Source organism: Macrotis lagotis, chromosome X (assembly GCF_037893015.1).
Source record: "Macrotis lagotis isolate mMagLag1 chromosome X, bilby.v1.9.chrom.fasta, whole genome shotgun sequence".
NCBI classification, from domain to species: Eukaryota; Metazoa; Chordata; class Mammalia; order Peramelemorphia; family Peramelidae; genus Macrotis; species Macrotis lagotis.
The window spans coordinates 653,228,334-653,245,523 of NC_133666.1; the positions used below are offsets into that span (position 1 = coordinate 653,228,334).

Genomic DNA, 17,190 nt, shown 5'->3' on the forward strand with positions numbered 1-17,190 from the left:
TCTACAATGGTCTTTAGACAATACCTAGCTTTCATACTAATCAACATTTCTTCATAGTCTTTCAAATTTGGTTTGATAGCTTCTTTTCTCTCCTGAGTTTTAGTCCATGGCATACTATCTATACTTTCTCTGAACTTTTAAATTTGACTCTTCTAAAGTGTAGGATGGATTCATTTTATTCTTGACTTTCTTCTATCACAAATTTGAAAATTAACTGGTCCCCATTCCTTCAAAATTTCCATTATGTCCATCCAAGAACCATTTCTTTCTTGATGATGAGAATTAGATACAGAGTAGAAGTTTCCCTTGTTTGTTCCTCTACCTTTTGAAGAATGACTAATTAAGAAAAATCAACAAATTATTAGCCTCTCCACTTGTAGCTGAGAGTAGCGGCAGATTTTTCAAACAAGCAGAATGCCTGATCACTACTATATCATCCTTTGCATCAAGCTTTGTGATATTTTCCAAAACGTTCCTTTAGTTCATCTTTCTGTCAAGGTAACCTATAGTATAATTGCCTCTTTTTTGATACAGGGATTTAGGAACCTGTGAACATTTGCCTATCTCTACAGTTACTCTTTCAACGCTACAACTGTACTCTAGATACCAAATTGGGTAGATATCCATAGGCATTATTCTCCCTCTTTCCTTTGCAGCTTAAGACATCTTTAACTAAATTTGTAAAAAACAAGTACACTTGGCCAAATTAGGTGCATTCCATTGCCATTTTTCCTATATTTTAAGTCATGGTCCAGAAATCCAAATCTCTTTCTCAGATATCTTGTTTTTTCACTTCCCAAATCTGCTTTCTTCTGATGTCCTTTGCTTTCAACTGATTACCTACATCCCCTAAGGTCTTCAGTTTCTTGCCTGAGACTTTGTAATCTTCACCAGTGTTTTCTAGCTTCTTTCTGGCAAAATGATTTTTGCTCAAGTGAATCACAGGAAATAGTGTCAGTGATCTGATCTGATAGGTCTGGGAAGTTCTCAGCCATGCCTTAATGTCCTAGGATGAGAGCAGAACTTGCTATTTTTGTTGTCAGGTAAGTAAATAGCCATTTCAGGACCTCTTTGGCAGGGAATCATCAACCTACTACTATTACTACTCAACTCTTCTTACTCTTATACCAGATGATCTCTTACCTGACAAACAACTGAGGGATCCCTATGTCATTCCTTGAAATGTAAGCAGTAGCAAGGGCAGCTAGGTGGCACAGTGGATAGAACACTGGCCTTGGTGTCAGGAGGACAGGAGCTTGAATCCAGCCTCAGACACTTGACTTCTACTAGCTGTGTGATCTTGGTCAAGTCACTTAACCCCTGACTGCCTCAAATCCAGGGTCATCTCCAGTTGTTCTGATTCATATCTGGCCAGTGGACTCAAATGGCTCTAGAGGAGAAAGTGAGACTGGTGACTTAGCACAGCAAACTCACTCAAATCCAATTCACATGCTTGTACTTTCTTTGCAAATGAAGGACAAATATTTATAAACAGTAGCAGCTTCCTCTTTCAGCATGTCCAGAACCTTCCTCTTTGTATCATATTCTTCCACCCTCTATCTTCCTAAGAGATTTTTTTTTTAGGTTTTTTGCAAGGCAACTGGGGTTAAGTGGCTTGCCCAAGGCCACACAGCTAGGTAATTATTAAGTGTCTGAGGCCGGATTTGAACCCAGGTACTCCTGACTCCAAGGCCAGTGCTTTATCCATTCCTAAGAGATTAAGAATCCCCTCTGACCTTTCAAATCTTTTCCTTCTTCATTTTCTCACTAAAGCTTTTTTTCCTCTTTGCTATTGTTTCTGTTTTTAAGTCATTCTCCTGGATGACCTCAAATTTTGTTATTACCACTTTATCTTTTCTTCTAGGAGAAAGACCACTTGAACTTTAAACTTTAGTCACTTTGACATTAAAGTCACTCCTTACTTGCTAGATATGAGATCCTCAATTGTTAATTCTTGCTAGTAGCTCCTGGGAGAACTGTTATGTAAAACTATTCATAGTTATAGCTCTGGAGTTGTTATTCTCTTCACCAACAAAATAAACCCACTGTTTATCATCATGATAGCCACATCCAACATCTTTTCCCTTCTCTTATCAAGCTTTGACCCCTTTAGGAGATGAAAAATAAAAATAGTCTCTACCCTCAAGGGACTTTATAATCTAATGAGGGATGGCAATACTCAAAAAAGAAGCTGGAGGGAAAGGAGGAGAAGAAAAAGTGCATCACAGCAGATATTGGTCTTGAAACCAAGCTTGTATCAAATGAAGAGATGGCTGGCATTTTAAGCCCTCTATAAGGGGAGGCTATGGAAAGAACTTTTCATTCTAACCTCCAGGTCTCAAATGAGAGAAACAGAAGCAATTGCAGATACTGATGAGATATGACTTGCAAAGCTGAAGCAATTTCTATATTGATGAGCTTCCTGGTGATGGTGATGAATTGTTTCTGGGCAAAACATGAAGATGATATAAATGAAGATGATATCTTGATTGACTAAATGACGTTTTTTCTCCAAATTTTTACCTTCTGCTTCTCTTCCCTTCAGCTCTTTAGTCTTTTTATTTCTTCCTTCAGTTCCTTCTCCCTTTTATCAGATCCTTCTGTTGAGTCCTACTCAAATCGTCCTTATTCCTAGAGTTTCCCTTACATTAATGTGTAAATCAATGAAATATAGATTACAAAGTGCTAAATAGAGTTGTCTTCAGGAGAGATGCTCTTCTCTGAGCTTTACTCTTGACTGTCCAGAGTTCTCCCCCCATGCCCACTTTTCAGGTCCCTTTTATGTATTCCCCATTAGAATCTAAGCTCCTTTTGGACAGGGACTATCCTTTCTTTTTTTGTTTATATTTAGCATAGTATCTGGCACATAGTAAACATTTAACAAATGCTTTCTGACTTGATGTAACTCTTAGAGGAAAATAAACAAGCCTTTGTTGGATTCAGACCTCAAGAGAAAGGCAAAGCCAGGGCTAAGCTAATACATTGGGTTTTTTTTCTAGACAGATCTTTTATTAAAATGTTGCTTTGGATGTCAGCTTCACCTGATCAGATAGAAAGGAATGGGAGGAAGAATATGCTTTATTTATCTTCACTCCAACCTAGGAATAGGTGTAGCCTATGAATAGATGTAGAAGAATAAAATACAATGTTCATCATATCCCCCACCAGCTTTTATTTTGGGTTCCATGGATGGGTAGGTAGGGTAGGATAGATAGAAAGATCAATATCCAAAAGGTCTTCCATAGGCCTAGGGGAGAGGGAATAAGGAAAAAGTCAGAGTAAGGAGAAAAGAGTAGTATAAAGAAGAATCAAGGAGAATTGAATTAGTAAACCTCAATTATGTATCAAAAAAAAATTTAATAGTCAAAGGAGTAATTTAAGCTTACAACAAACCACAGCAACATGACAATATACATGTGCCATCTACTAAAAAACACAGAGACAATCAATTCTACACAGAAATCCTGATGTGTGAAGTCAAAATAGAATAATAGCCTTAGATGAAATAATAGGAAATAGGTACCCCAAAGATGAGACACATGAAATCACTAGAAAAATTCCTGATAGAGATGACTGGGAAATTGGCACTGCAACTGGCTACTGAACATATCAAATGTTATGAATAGAAAAATCAATGAGGAAAATAAATAACAACAATAGCAACAGCTCTCATTTTTTTCAGCATTTCAAATTTCACAAAGCATTCTAGATTGAGAGTCATTCTAGATTATTCTAGTGAAGGGGGCTGCTTTGAAGTCAAAAAGGAACTAATTTCAAACACTGCTCCCTGACTCAGCAAGCTTTCTGACCTCATTTAATCTCTCAATAACTCCTTTCCCCAAATAAGCCCTCTAAGATTGTAACTTACAGAAAAACCTTTAATCTGCATTAGTAAAGATACTTTTCCCACAAGGAGTGATCCCCCACTGGTTAAGTCTAAAGAAAAAACTGATATGCAGAGAGTGTAATGCTGAGAGAATAACAGAAATGGATTTATTAGCTGGAGGTATTTTCAGGGACAGAAATGGAAAAGGATAAAAGGAAAAGATAAGGAAGAGCAAGGAATTAAAGTGGGGAAGTAAAACCTCACCCTCAATATGGAATGGCATAAAAAACTCAAAAAAATTGAATTCTTTATATTATACTTTAAACTGATGTTTCCAAGAAATATAGAAAATCTGCTAAGTTCTCTTTATTCCAGGTACCCAGGTCAATATTCTCCAGGTATCTAAGCCATCCTAGATTCTGTAGCTTAGCTCTGTGTGCCTCCAGAAAAGAAGATTCTACCATCCCTCTTTTTGTGAGTCATTCTAATGTGAGGATCTTCCTGGAGACCCTAAGTGAGACCCTATAGTGAGGGACAAATTCACAGAAACTATGATAACTTTACATCACCATCCTTTGATAATTTCTAAGAAAAGGGATTTAATCTATGTGGATACTTACTTTACCTAATATAGAAGTAGACTTTCTACATTTCATAAATTACTGTGGCTAAAAAATCCATTACCCAGGAGCCACCTTTTTTGTAATGAGCTTCTACACTCAGGTACTAATCCTTAGGTAACTGATGTATGATACATCCAAAGGCCTATAACTTGTAAGGACTAACCAGGAAACTGCTGGCTTTGAGGGGGGTTATATCTTGCTAGAGTCATTGAGCATTTATCAACACTTCCAATATCTCTAGCACTGATGAATACAAACAGTTCTTCTCCAAACCAGTCAAGTGTTAAGGGACATAGAATTCTAAGATATTTACAATTTGACTAGAGACTAGTAAAATCAGCCACATTGCATCAAGCAGGTGTCTGTTGAATGACCGATTAACTAAATATGAAAGTGTATTCAACTGAGTTGAGTATAAAGGGAATTCAGAAGTATGCACTGGAGAAACTGGAGAAGACAGAGCTTGGGCTGGACTTTAAAAGATTACTGTTTTAATATGTTAAGGGAAAGAGAAAGAACCATTTCTTTTCTGTCTTCATCTGTGCTCTCACATGACAATAATTTTGGGAAGATCTAGGTGGCAGCAATATGACAAGATCGCCTGAAAAAGACAAGAGAGCCCAGGCAGAAAGATCCATTAGGAGGCTGTCGTAATTATTCCAAAGGGAAGAGATGAGGGTCTGAACTAGGATGCTATCTTCCCCCAGAACAACACAGAGCAGGCACCTAATAAATATATGTTGAAGAAACAAATTTATGAGTGGCTATGGAGAAAAAAGAACATACAAGAGACATTCTGAAAGAAGAGATAAAAGGGTTTGATGATGTATAAAATATTCAAGATAAAGAAAGGGGATAATCACGGATGATTCCAGGATTTTTAGCCTGAGAAACTAGGGGAAATAGTGGTATTTTTAATAGAAATGGTACAGTTGGTAAGAAAAGTCATTTTAGAGGAAAGTTAGTTCATTTGAAATTCAATTTTTTAGTCATTTTGGGATTGATTTCATGGATGAAAAATATAAAAATGGAAATATTTTGAAGGCAGTTGAAAATAGAGGAAAGATGTAGACTTGGGAATTATCTGTAGAGAGTTTAAGTGAGGAGAATAAATGACCTCAAGGGAGTGAATGAGGGCAGGTCTGAAAAAATGTGCTTTAAGGATCACTCAGGGTCAAGAACAAGAAGCAATAGCAAAGGAAACAAAGAGTTATCTTGAGCTAGAGAATGGGAAAAGTGCAGCAATCACAGAAACTAGAGGAGGAAAACGTTTCAAAAAGGCCAAGTTCAAATGACAGAAAAATCAAGGATACTGAGAAATGACCACTGGATTTAAGAAAGACAAACTGGACTTTCAGTAGGCAATTCTTGTAAAGTAGTGGGTCTGGAAACCAGTCAGTAACATTAAGGAGGGACTGGTAGGGGCAGCTAGGTGGCACAGTGGATAAAGCACCAGCCCTGGAGTCATGAGTACCTTAGAAGGGACTGGTAGGGGTGGCTAGGTGGCACAGTGGATAAAGCACCAGCCCTGGAGTCATGAGTACCTGGGTTCAAATCCAGTCTGACACTTAATAATGACCTAGCTGTGTGGCCTTGGGCAAGCCACTTAACCCTGTTTGCCTTGGAAAAAAAAAAAACCTAAGAAGGGACTGGTAGGGGAGAAATAAAAGGCAACAGGTATGGATCACATATTGAAGAAGTTGGTAAAAAAAAAAAAAAAAGACACCAGACAGTGATTAGTCACTATGATAAGGAAGATGCACTTACAAGATGTGGCTCAGTAAGCTTCATTCTCTTCTTTGGCCACAAACCAAACCTTAATCTGGGGCTGGGAGGAATGGGGTATTCAAGAAAGATTAGCACCTCTTGATGAGGGCTTGGCTTGCCAAGCCCTTTTCAGGGCTGCCCATTCACTTTTGGTATCTACTTGTCAGTCAACTCTCACCTGTGACTCCAAGAAGCACAGTGACCACATCCCAGTAAATCATTTTGGCAGAAGGACTAAACTGATGGATCTCAAACTCATTGATGATTTAAAGGGATGTCTACTTCAAGCACATGAAGACTTTCATGGTCAAATGGGCAGATGAGAACAATTTGTTTGATGAGCCATGAAGGCAGTTGCAGCAGGCATTATAGAGAACTTAAGAAAGCATGGTAAGACATTAAATCCACTGCATGGCAGGTCATCACAATCAATCCTGACTTGTCTGGCCACTGGACTTTGAAGACTCTGGGAGGGAGTGGGGCTAATGACTGTGCAACTCTGCCTCAGTAAAATTCAATTCATGTACAAGACATCATTTATGATATTATTGGTCAGTCCCCTTTGAAAATGAAGGACAAAAAGAAAATTTGAGCAATTATTTCTATAAGTCCTACTGCTATTACATAGAACCAGGCAAAAACAAATAAAACAAAAAAAAACAAAAACAGGGATTAAACCATATTAGGTGGCTGATAAACCACAAAAGAATAACACTTCAAAGCATATATTTATAAACTAAAGGATAACATATATTATTTTCATACATTGTAATTTATGCTGAATGACTACTATATAAAAAATGATCTATAAACATGGAGACTTAGAAACATCAGGATGATTGGGACCTCCAACATGCCTTCCTACCACTTTGGTAACTAAGTTCCCTAGACAGTTGGCTGGTTAGCTGATATTTAACAAACTCAACAGCCTTGAATACAAAGTACTGTCTACTAGATCCCTTAGCAGAAAAAACAAGTGACATCATTTCAATTCAGGTCAGAGTTGGAGGCCCAAGGAATCACTATGATAGAATGCAGAAGCAGGACTGCAGAGCCTGACCCATCTGGAAGAACCCTGATAGTAGGACCCATTCTGGGCTCCCTAGCAAGCTCACATTGATCAAGTGCCAAATCTGAGAGGTATAGTCAGGGCCAGAGACCAATTCATCAAGGACTTATAAATGCACTGCAATGGACTGTGCAGTGAAGTGAAAATGCCAAAATGAAAATCCTAAAAAGCCCCTCTGCCCTCATTGTGCTTGGGAGGATACAACACTAATACAGGTAAATACACGCAAGATAATTTATAAGGAAAAAGAAAAAGTATAAACAACAGTATCAAAAAGACTTCCCATAGGAAAAGACTTAAGTTTAACCTTGAACGAAGCCAAAGATTCTAAGAGATTGAGATGAGAAAGTTTATTTTAGGAATGCAGGACAGCCTGTGTAAAGAAAGGAAGTAAAAAAATAGGTCAACAAAAAGGAAATATGGCACTTTGGTTAGAACATAGATGGTGTGAAGAGGAGTGATATGCAATAAGTCTAGAAAGAGCCTCTAGCCTATACAAGATTCAAATGTGAATTTCATTAGTAACTAATTCAGGTAAATGAATGTTGGTAAAAGGCTAGGCAGACCTTCTTTTGTGACCCCTGTGGATCATAGCATGCCAACACTAATGGGGTTTTATTGGCAAAGATCCTGGAGTGGTTTGATATTTCCTTCTCCAGGGGATTAAAGGGAAAGAGGAGAAGTGATTTGCCCAAAGTCACATAGCAATTAAATATCTGAGACAAAATTTGAACTTAGATCTTCCCAACTCTAGGTCCAGTGCTGAATCTACTAAGCCACCTAGCTGCCTCCACCTTCCTCCATTCCCATACCCACAGTATGTATATGTATACATACACCCACACACATTTATTACACATGCCACCTTTTGCTCTATTTTTGTTCAATTTAAAGGTGAACAATTTATAAATATTACTCTATGATAAGTTAGATGAACAATCTTGAAACCTAAACAAAAGTTATGATGAGGTATGTAAAAGAGGAAAGGATAAGAAAGGATACAGAAGAATGAACAAAAAAAGATTAAATTTAATTATCATCTCATAATGCCCCAAACTGACTGGGGGATACCTGAAGCATTTATGTGGTCCAGTGGTTAGAGCACTGAGCCTAGTTCAAATATAGCATCAGACAATTATTAGTTATGTGATTCTAGACAAGTAACTTTTGTCTGCCTCAGTTTTCTCATCTGTAAAATAGGGATAATAATAGCACCTAACAAGGTTATTGTGAGAAAAATAATTCATAAAATGCTCAGCATAGGGCCTGGTATAAAGCAGGTACAGAATAAATATTTGTTCCCTCCCTACTATATAATTTCTGCCCTTGAGAAGTTTATACACAAATAGTGAATGGCCTTCAATTCAACGACTTCTTCAGATTCTTTCTACACTGAATTTTTGCCTTGAATTCAATGACTTCTTGAGATTCTTTCTGCACTGATTTTTTAAAAAATTTTTACTGCTGTGACATGGCTCCTGCCAAAGGAAGTCTTAGAAACAGTATTTGGAATATCTTCCTGCCTAGGTGATTTTGAAAGCTAGCAGAATGTACCCTGTGGGGTAATTAGTAAAATTAATGTACACCAAACCTGGAATTTGAATGATGTAATGTCGTAGAAACCTTGGGAAACCATCTCCTTTTATTTGATTTTTAGTTTCAACCACGAGATATAGGATTCGATCATATATTATTTAATTTTGCAAATAAAAAAGAATGGAGATAGAACATATTCTTCTGAAGTACCAAAACTCTGAAGAGAATTTTTTATGTACACACTATCACCTCTAACACTAGGAGGTTGATGGGTCATTGGCACACTTTTTAAAGTGTCAGCACTCAATACCATTCTACTGAATGAAGGGAAGTTGTAATAAAACCTCTTTACCTTAATAGTTTTTGACTGGAGTCTCAGGCCATTCAGTGTGTTTATTGCTCTTTCGGCATCTTTTGCAGTCACGTAATTCACAAAGCCATAGCCTAAGCTGTGACCTGCATGGAAGAACATATATAATGTTTTAAATGATCCACCAATCACCAAGCCATTCCAGTGTTTGTTTTTTGCAAAGACATTGTTGATTTATTATGGAAATTTCCCTCAGTAACTAAAGACCATACCCAAACATCAAAGACTTAAGTCACTTTATCAAAACTTATGCCCAGGAGTCCAAGGCAAGTATTATGAGGCTCACAGAACTGAGTAAAGGACTATGGAATACCAGAAACCAGACCCCACTTCCAAGCAAGAAACTACTAATTTAAGTGCTTCATCTTTTTAGCCTAGGCTAATTCAAACAACTGTAGATTATAAGAAACCTATAAGATCACAGAAATAAAACATTATTAATGAAAAAATTAGAAGCTACATCTATGCCTTTCATGATTAATAGAGACCAAAGGCATTGAAAAAGTACCATGGCATTCTCATCACATGATGCCACTACTCTCATTCCTTGGGAGAGAAATAAGAAGGGAATTGTGAACTTTGACTTATCTGTCACAAGACTATGCAATCTGGTCCCCTCCTCTTGAGCCAGTATCCATGAACAAATTGGATCCTTTGGGGCAAGAAGCTGGTTTTCTTTTTTTTTTAATCTGATTCATTCAGTGACCTGGAGGCATAGCTCACAAAGGCCAAGGAAGATGAAGTTACTTACCTGAGGCTCCATTTCTTTGACTATGAAAACACTAGGTAATCAATGACAATAGAACTATCTTTGAAAAAATATGGCTATCTCTACTTTTGGTTGGCTTGAAGATTATTTCCATTATGTTAGACACAAGCACTCCCTGATCCTGAAAAGGCAAGTTCAGTTTCCCAAGCCTCAAGAAAACTAATGTGAGCTGCTTAACAGGGCAGCACAACCAGTCTACCCCTGAAGAAGTCAGAAAATGCCAATATCCTAGCCTCCTTTGTGCCCACAAATCTGATGTGGAAAATGGGACTCAGGGTTGACCAGACAGGGTAACAGATTCAAGAATCAAATAGACCAGGCTTAAAAATCTTGAAGATATTTCCTAGCTAAATAAAATCAGGCTCCTTAATCAACTTGTGCCTCATTTTTCTCATTTTGTGAAAAGAGTGTGTCAAGACTTGCTGGCCTCTATGGTTTCTTCCAGCTGTAAATTTGTGATCCTAGGTGCCCTCCATCCTCACAAACAAGGAAATGAGGCTATCATAAGTAAATTAACTCTCTCTCTCTCTCTCTCTCTCTCTCTCTCTCTCTCTCTCTCTCTCTCTCTCTCTCTCCAGATTACACATTGGAGGTGACATATCTGACCTTGTGGGAGACTGGTCAAAATACTATATTACTGCTGATGTCTAGATTAAAAAAACTTGTTAAATCAGGTCCACATCACTTTATCCTACTCAGTTCAGTAGTTTTGCCTTGAAGACACTGTTGAAATGGCACCTTCCCTACTCAAATTAGTGAAGTCATAGAATAAGACTTCTAACTTGCAAAAATCCTAAATACCCCTTAATCTAACTCCCTATGCAGTATAGGGAATCTTTTCTTCAGGCTCCCTTAAAAACAGTTAACCAGTCTCTACTCAAAGAGCAAAGTGGTTTAATGGACAGTTCTAGCAGCCACAAGACTCATAGAATCTAGAGTTTATATAAAGTATAGAAGTTATTGAATATACAGCCTCCTCACCCCCACAGTTATATTCCTTTCTTAAGCTGATCCCAAAGCTAATTCTTTGTAACTTTGACCAAGTGATTTTAATGATGTAGCTTATTGTTTCAAAAAAAAAGGACAAGCAATCCAAAAATTGATTTACAAAGACTGCTTTACAGCTGTCCCAGAACTAGTTCATGCATTGGCAGCAGATCATCCTAAAGATATCCAAGATATAGAAAGGTAATTTTTATCCCTACAATTCAAATGAAGTTGGAAATAACTGAAAAGAAGTAATGCTGGAAGAAGTGAGAAACAAGCTAAGGAAAATGATATTGTGATAAATAAGGAACTGAGAGATCACTTTTTAGGAAAACTTAAGCAATGCCCTTTGTAATGATTCTATCCCATGAATCTAGGGGTGGAGGAAAATAAGAGAAAACATATTTACAGGGGCAAAGAACACATTTCCACTCTCCTTTCCCCACTGGAAATGCTGAGAACGTGAATTGTGGTGATGGTGGCAGATGCCCCAGGATCAGTGAAGTCAGACTTCTCAAATATTGAGTAGTAGGGTCTAAGTTGGGGCATCTTCCAATTTAAGAAACAAAAAAAAAAAAAGATGTATTTTTTGCTTCCATGAAACTGTAAGGACCTTGGAGAGAGGATTGGTTAGCAAAGCTGACTGGAAAGCTTGAAAAAAAAGGAGCAGATATGGGTACCTGGGGCAGGAGTAAAATCACTGAATTAGGGATGGGAAACCACATATCGCTGAGTTTATGAAGAACTGTAAATTTTGGTAAACCCTCCCCAAAAGGGTATGATATTGTAAACCGACTTCATGAGGATCTAGCAGGGAAATAACATGGGGGGGGAGTTATTCAAAAACAAACTTCAAGTCACTTCAGTCTTCCTTCAGTCTTTTTCATAGAAAGAACTAGCATAGCACAGTTCTTAATTTTAAAACCCTTCCCTTCTGAGAACTCAAGAGGTCAGAGTGAATGATTCTAGCCCAGGATATCTGATAGTGTCCTGTCCTTGGGGAAAAGAGTATCTCTGAAACACCTAGGTCGAGGAAGATATCAGATGATACTCTTTCTCTGGAAAAACCTAGGAATCAAAGGGATATGGTAGGAAGCTTACAGTTAGAGACTCAACCATTATTTTGTTAAAAAGACACTTTAGGGACATCTAGGTGGTACAGTTGTACAAAGCCCCAGTCTTGGAGTCAAGAAGACCTGAGTTCAAATATGGCCTCAGACACCCTAAAAGCAACATGGGGGTGATAATCAACCTTGATGGACTCACTCATTCCATCAGTGCAACAATCAGGGACAATTTTGGGCTGTCTGCTATGGAGAATACCATCTGTATCCAGAGAAAGAACTGTGGAGTTTGAACAAAGACCAAGGACTATTACCTTTAATTTAGTATAAAAAAAAAAAACACCTGATATCTTATTGTCTGAACTTGCCATCTCTTATACTTTATGTTTATATTTCATTACATTCAATTTGGAACAATGTATACCATGGAAACAATGTAAAGACTGGAAAATTGCCTTCTGTGGGAGAGTGGGGGGGAGTAAGATTAGGGGGGAAAAATTGTAAAACTCTAAATAAATGAAATCTTTATAATTAAAAAAAAATAAAGGAGGGGATGGAGGGGAGATAAAGACAACAAGACAGCCAGTCACATCATAAAGGTTCCTTTCTCTCAAAGAAAGCATGAAAAAAAGCTAAGGTCTGCCTAATAAAGATTAGTTGAGGCAGAGGAAGTCTCCTCCTTACTAGTCTTTTCACACTAGAGGGGAAATCTGTGAAAGAAAAGCTCCCAAGCTCCCAATACCTTTGCTTTAAATAAGTCAGTGAGAGCTTCTCCAAATTAACAGGATAGGGGCAGGAGCAGAAATCTCCCTAAAACACTCCTGTGAAGGGATGGCTATGCCCAGAGATCTGTGAAGGAATGAAACCTACAGCAAAAAAGGGCAAAGAGGACTGGCTGAAGTAAGAAGAACAAAGTGGGAGAGGGAGAATAATTCAAGAGGCAATAAACTAAATCCTTCAAAGATTATTCTCAACTTGATCATAAAGTTAGTTTATTCAAAATGGCCTAAAGGAGGGCTAGAGGAGACAGAGAGACCTTTAATTCTATCAAGAGTCTCAAAAATATGGGGGATGAGGAGAGGAGAAAGAAGGGAAAATGTAAAAGTTAAAACCTCTGGGCTCTAGGAGAGCTATTCTAACAAAAAAAAGGGGGTGTGGGGGTGGAAAGAATTAAAAGTTCTAGTTCAAGAATAGGGGGAGTAAGAAGAAAGCAATCTTCTTTTTTTTAAAATAAGGCAATGGAGTTAAGTGACTTGCCCAAGTTCACACAGCTAGGTCATTATTACATATCTGAGTCTGGATTTGAACTCATGTCCTTCTGACTCCAGGGCCGATGCTCTATCCACTGCATCACCTAGCTGTCCCAGAAAGCAATCTTCTAATTCCATTTCTCAATCACCTCCACAAAAAAGGTTCAACCACAACCTGGTAAAAAGGAAAACAACCGCTGCAAAGTAAATTGTGTGTGTGTGTGTGTGTGTGTGTGTGTGTGTGCATGTATGCATACACACACACACACACACATATATATCAAATAGAGCCTACACTAAAGAGGCATTTTTCTATTTCTTTTTCCAGTGCTATGTTATAACTTAATTTGCCTTATACATTTAAACTTACAGGGATGCTTCCAAAAATAAATTGGAAATTTCAGGTGGTGCAAAATACACTGGTTATGTAACATAACAAGCAAACAGCAGTGACTAATTACAAACTCATACTTCTCTCCCTAAAATCAGCACCTTTTTTCCAAAGGTGTATCCTCTTAGCAGCTAAGTGGAGCTTAGACAGCAAGATGGCAAGTGGATTCAGTACTAGGTCTATAGTCTGAAGACCAGAGTTCAAATTCAGTCTCAAACACTTAGTAGATGTGTAACCCTGGGCAAATCACTTAAACCCCTGACTCAGTTTCCCCAATTATAGCCCCTAATTAGCAGTGTGGTTATGAAGATCAAATGGGATAATAACTTTAAGCCACTTGGCACATAGTAGGAACTGTAAAATTTGTTCATTCCCTTCTTTTTCTAAAATTGGGATGATCACTGAAAACAGCTCTGCTCTTCCTCAGAACTCTCTGAAATCTGCAGATCACTCTCAATATTCTTGTTATTGCTATTTTAGAAAGGTATATAGGTATTCATATGTATGCACACACATATTATATGTTTGTATTTACATGCACATGCATGTGTCTATGTATCTGGACCATATAGTGGAATCACAGACTATGACAACCAGAGTCAGGAACATTAGAAAGCACTGACTTCAATGACCACATTTTGCAGATGAGAAGATTGAGACCTGGAGAAGGGGAGAAGAAACTACTTAAAGATTCCAGAGCGACTCAGTGACCAGAATCCAGGTCTCAGGTCAGTACTACTAACACCACTCTATAGGACAAAATAATCTCAGTTTTTGCAAATAAAAAGTTGCTAACATTTTTTTCATAATTTTTAATTAAGTAGTATCACAGATTTAAAGTTGGAATGGTGAGCTTAGAAACAATCTTACTGAAATCCCTTATTTTGTAGAGGAAGAAGCTGAGATTCCAGACATGAAGGGACTTGCTCCAGGTGACCCAGGCACTAATTCAGTGGCAGAAACAGGATTTAGAGGAAGACTTTCTATCTCACAGCACCACACTTCCTCCACAGAACTTACAATCCCAAGAACCCTTCTTATACCTAATATTATGAAGCATAAGCCAATCCTGGTAAATAGATGAAGCTGAATTTTTACTAAAAATTTAGCTTACAACTTCTATAGCCAAGCAGCCAAAAATCTTGGCTTCAGATCCAGGAAGGCAGACAAACAGGAAATAAGAACTGGGCAGATGCTGCCCAGCCAAAAGAAAAACACAGCAGCAGTAACAGTGAGCCAGTGTGTTCTAAACAGCTCCAGTGTCCATGCTTCAAATACCATTTCAGACATCTGATAGATTCTTTGTGTGGGTCTGAGTAGCTTTGGAGTCTTCTTAGCAAAGCCAATGAAAATGGAACAGAGCATTTCAGGAGAGAGGGCAGCCTTGACCTTTCCTACCTCTCCCTCTCCCCTGACCCTCTCTCTGGACATGGATCCAAGGGCACATGAAAAGAGCAAATTTTGCTAAAACTCAGTTTGTGTTGGCTGTGTACGGAGTGCTGAATTGTAAATGCTTAGTAACTATCTGCTAATGTCCTGTGAATGGCATGAGTCACTGTTATTGGTACTTTCCTTTGAGCTGTAAAGCAACTGCACTATCTCCTTCTCACTTCAAGTGAACTCAATTTTCTTTTCACTAATCTAAGTAAAACTTAGCATTTCCTCCAATTACATAAAAACATTCTTTGAGGGGTTCATGTTTAACCAGACTATCAAAGGAGTCTGAGAGACATTGCTGCTCTACAGTTTTGACACAAAACCAAGGGCCTTCATGACAAAATAGAGAAATCTAAGTGGCAGCATCATTGGAGCCACAAGATGGATGTGTTCAAAGCTCCCCTGCTTGTAATTTTTATTGATTCTAACAGTCAAGACCATTTTTATTTCAAAGTAACAACTCTTAACAACAGGAAATTTACATTGTACTTTATAGCACTCTATAGGTTAGGGGTGGGGAGGAGACTGGGGTTGAGGGGTATGAGCTGCAAAGAGAAGGCTCAATGTGGATGGTATTATAGTGAGGTATTAGGGTGTGTGTGTGTGTGTGTGTGTGTGTGTGTGTGTGTGTGTGTGTGTGTGTGTGTGTGAAGAAATGTCCATGGGAGTAGAGATAGATTACATACCTATATACACAATAAGAATATTACATGTACATGTATGTGTGTTTATCTAGTATGGCTAATGGAATCACACAGAATTAGAACTAGGGGTGATATCTAAGGCATATGTCAGAGAATAACTAACTTCCTCCTTCTTCTCTACACAAACTGGAGGTGGGAGCCATCCTTCCTGGCAAAGTCCCCACCATTTCTAAGCCCAGCCACCGGGTTACCAGGAATTGGATTCAGAAACCATTTTTCCCTTGTTGATTCTCAACTTTCTGAACAATAAAATTGGGTAAATATGTCAATAGATTCTTATTAGGCACCCATTTAGCACTCTGCTAATTACTAGAGAAACAAAGAAAAACAAAAGAAAGTCCCTGCCTTCAAAGAGGACCCAGTCTGGGCGGCTAGGTGGCACAGTGGATAGAGCACTGGCTTTGGAGTCAGGAGGACCTGAGTTCAAATCCAGCCTCAGACACTTAATAATTACCTAGCCGTGTGGCCTTGGGCAAGCCACTTAACCCCATTGCCTTGAAAAATCTAAAAAAAAAACCCAAACCCAAAGAGGACCCAGTCTAATAAGGAGGGGGACACAATATATTAATCATCGCTAAGGCAAAGCAAGAAGCTACCCAGTTGTTCCACTTCTGGCAGAGAGCACTTCATGAGACAATAGATAAATGAAATGACAATCTCCATTTCCCAAATTATCTTTTCACTTTTCTGTCCAGGTCTACAGAATACACTTTAATGTAGAATGAACTGTTGTCTACCTTGATTTCCCCTTCCATTTTATGGATTACCTTACATGAATATACCTTATTAGTATAAAATGGTAGTGTACCCATCTTTTTTACCTACCCTCTTTCTTTTTAATAAGCTATTTAATGGTTGGTTGATTGTTGCCCTTTGTGCTCTATTGGACCAAAATAACATCACTCTGTTGGGATCAATATACAGCTTATCTGACTAATCAGACCAATACAAGTTCAGAAAGCCCTTAATATAGGTTGGGTTTAGCCCATATAAGATTATATAATAATGACCCAGCCAGAGTCATAATACAGTTATATATCTCACTCCACTAAGTCTCATTGACACCTATATGAAGTTAAATGTGATTCTCTGAATTAGGACTACTAGTTTTCATACATGTTACCTAAACTAGAGGAACTGGAGAGGAAATGTTTAAGTCTAGGGATCTTATGACTCATTCCTTTCTTAAAATTTTTTTCTTCTCCTATAAAGTTTTGGGTCTATCAATTACTTTCTACAATTAGCTCAGGAAATATCCATAGGCAATTTGTTTCCTCTCTCATATCCTTTTTATTTTAAAGACCCTGCCCTTTAAAAAAAAATTTTCAGTTTCAAATTATCTTCTTCCTTCTATTCTTCTCCCACTTACTGAGAAGGCAAGAAATAGGATGCCCATT

The 17,190-nt window shown here is 38.0% G+C and overlaps 1 protein-coding gene across 5 annotated transcripts in view; it reads right to left on the minus strand.

The window, feature by feature from the left end:
• The window catches only part of ELAVL1 (ELAV like RNA binding protein 1), a 68,822-nt gene that overhangs the window by 19,300 nt on the left and 32,332 nt on the right, over positions 1-17,190 (minus strand). For all 5 annotated transcript variants that reach the window (XM_074205006.1, XM_074205010.1, XM_074205007.1 and 2 more), the window contains one exon: positions 9,174-9,277. In XM_074205006.1, coding sequence (XP_074061107.1) covers positions 9,174-9,277 — 104 coding nt within the window. The remainder of the gene's footprint in view (positions 1-9,173; positions 9,278-17,190) is intronic.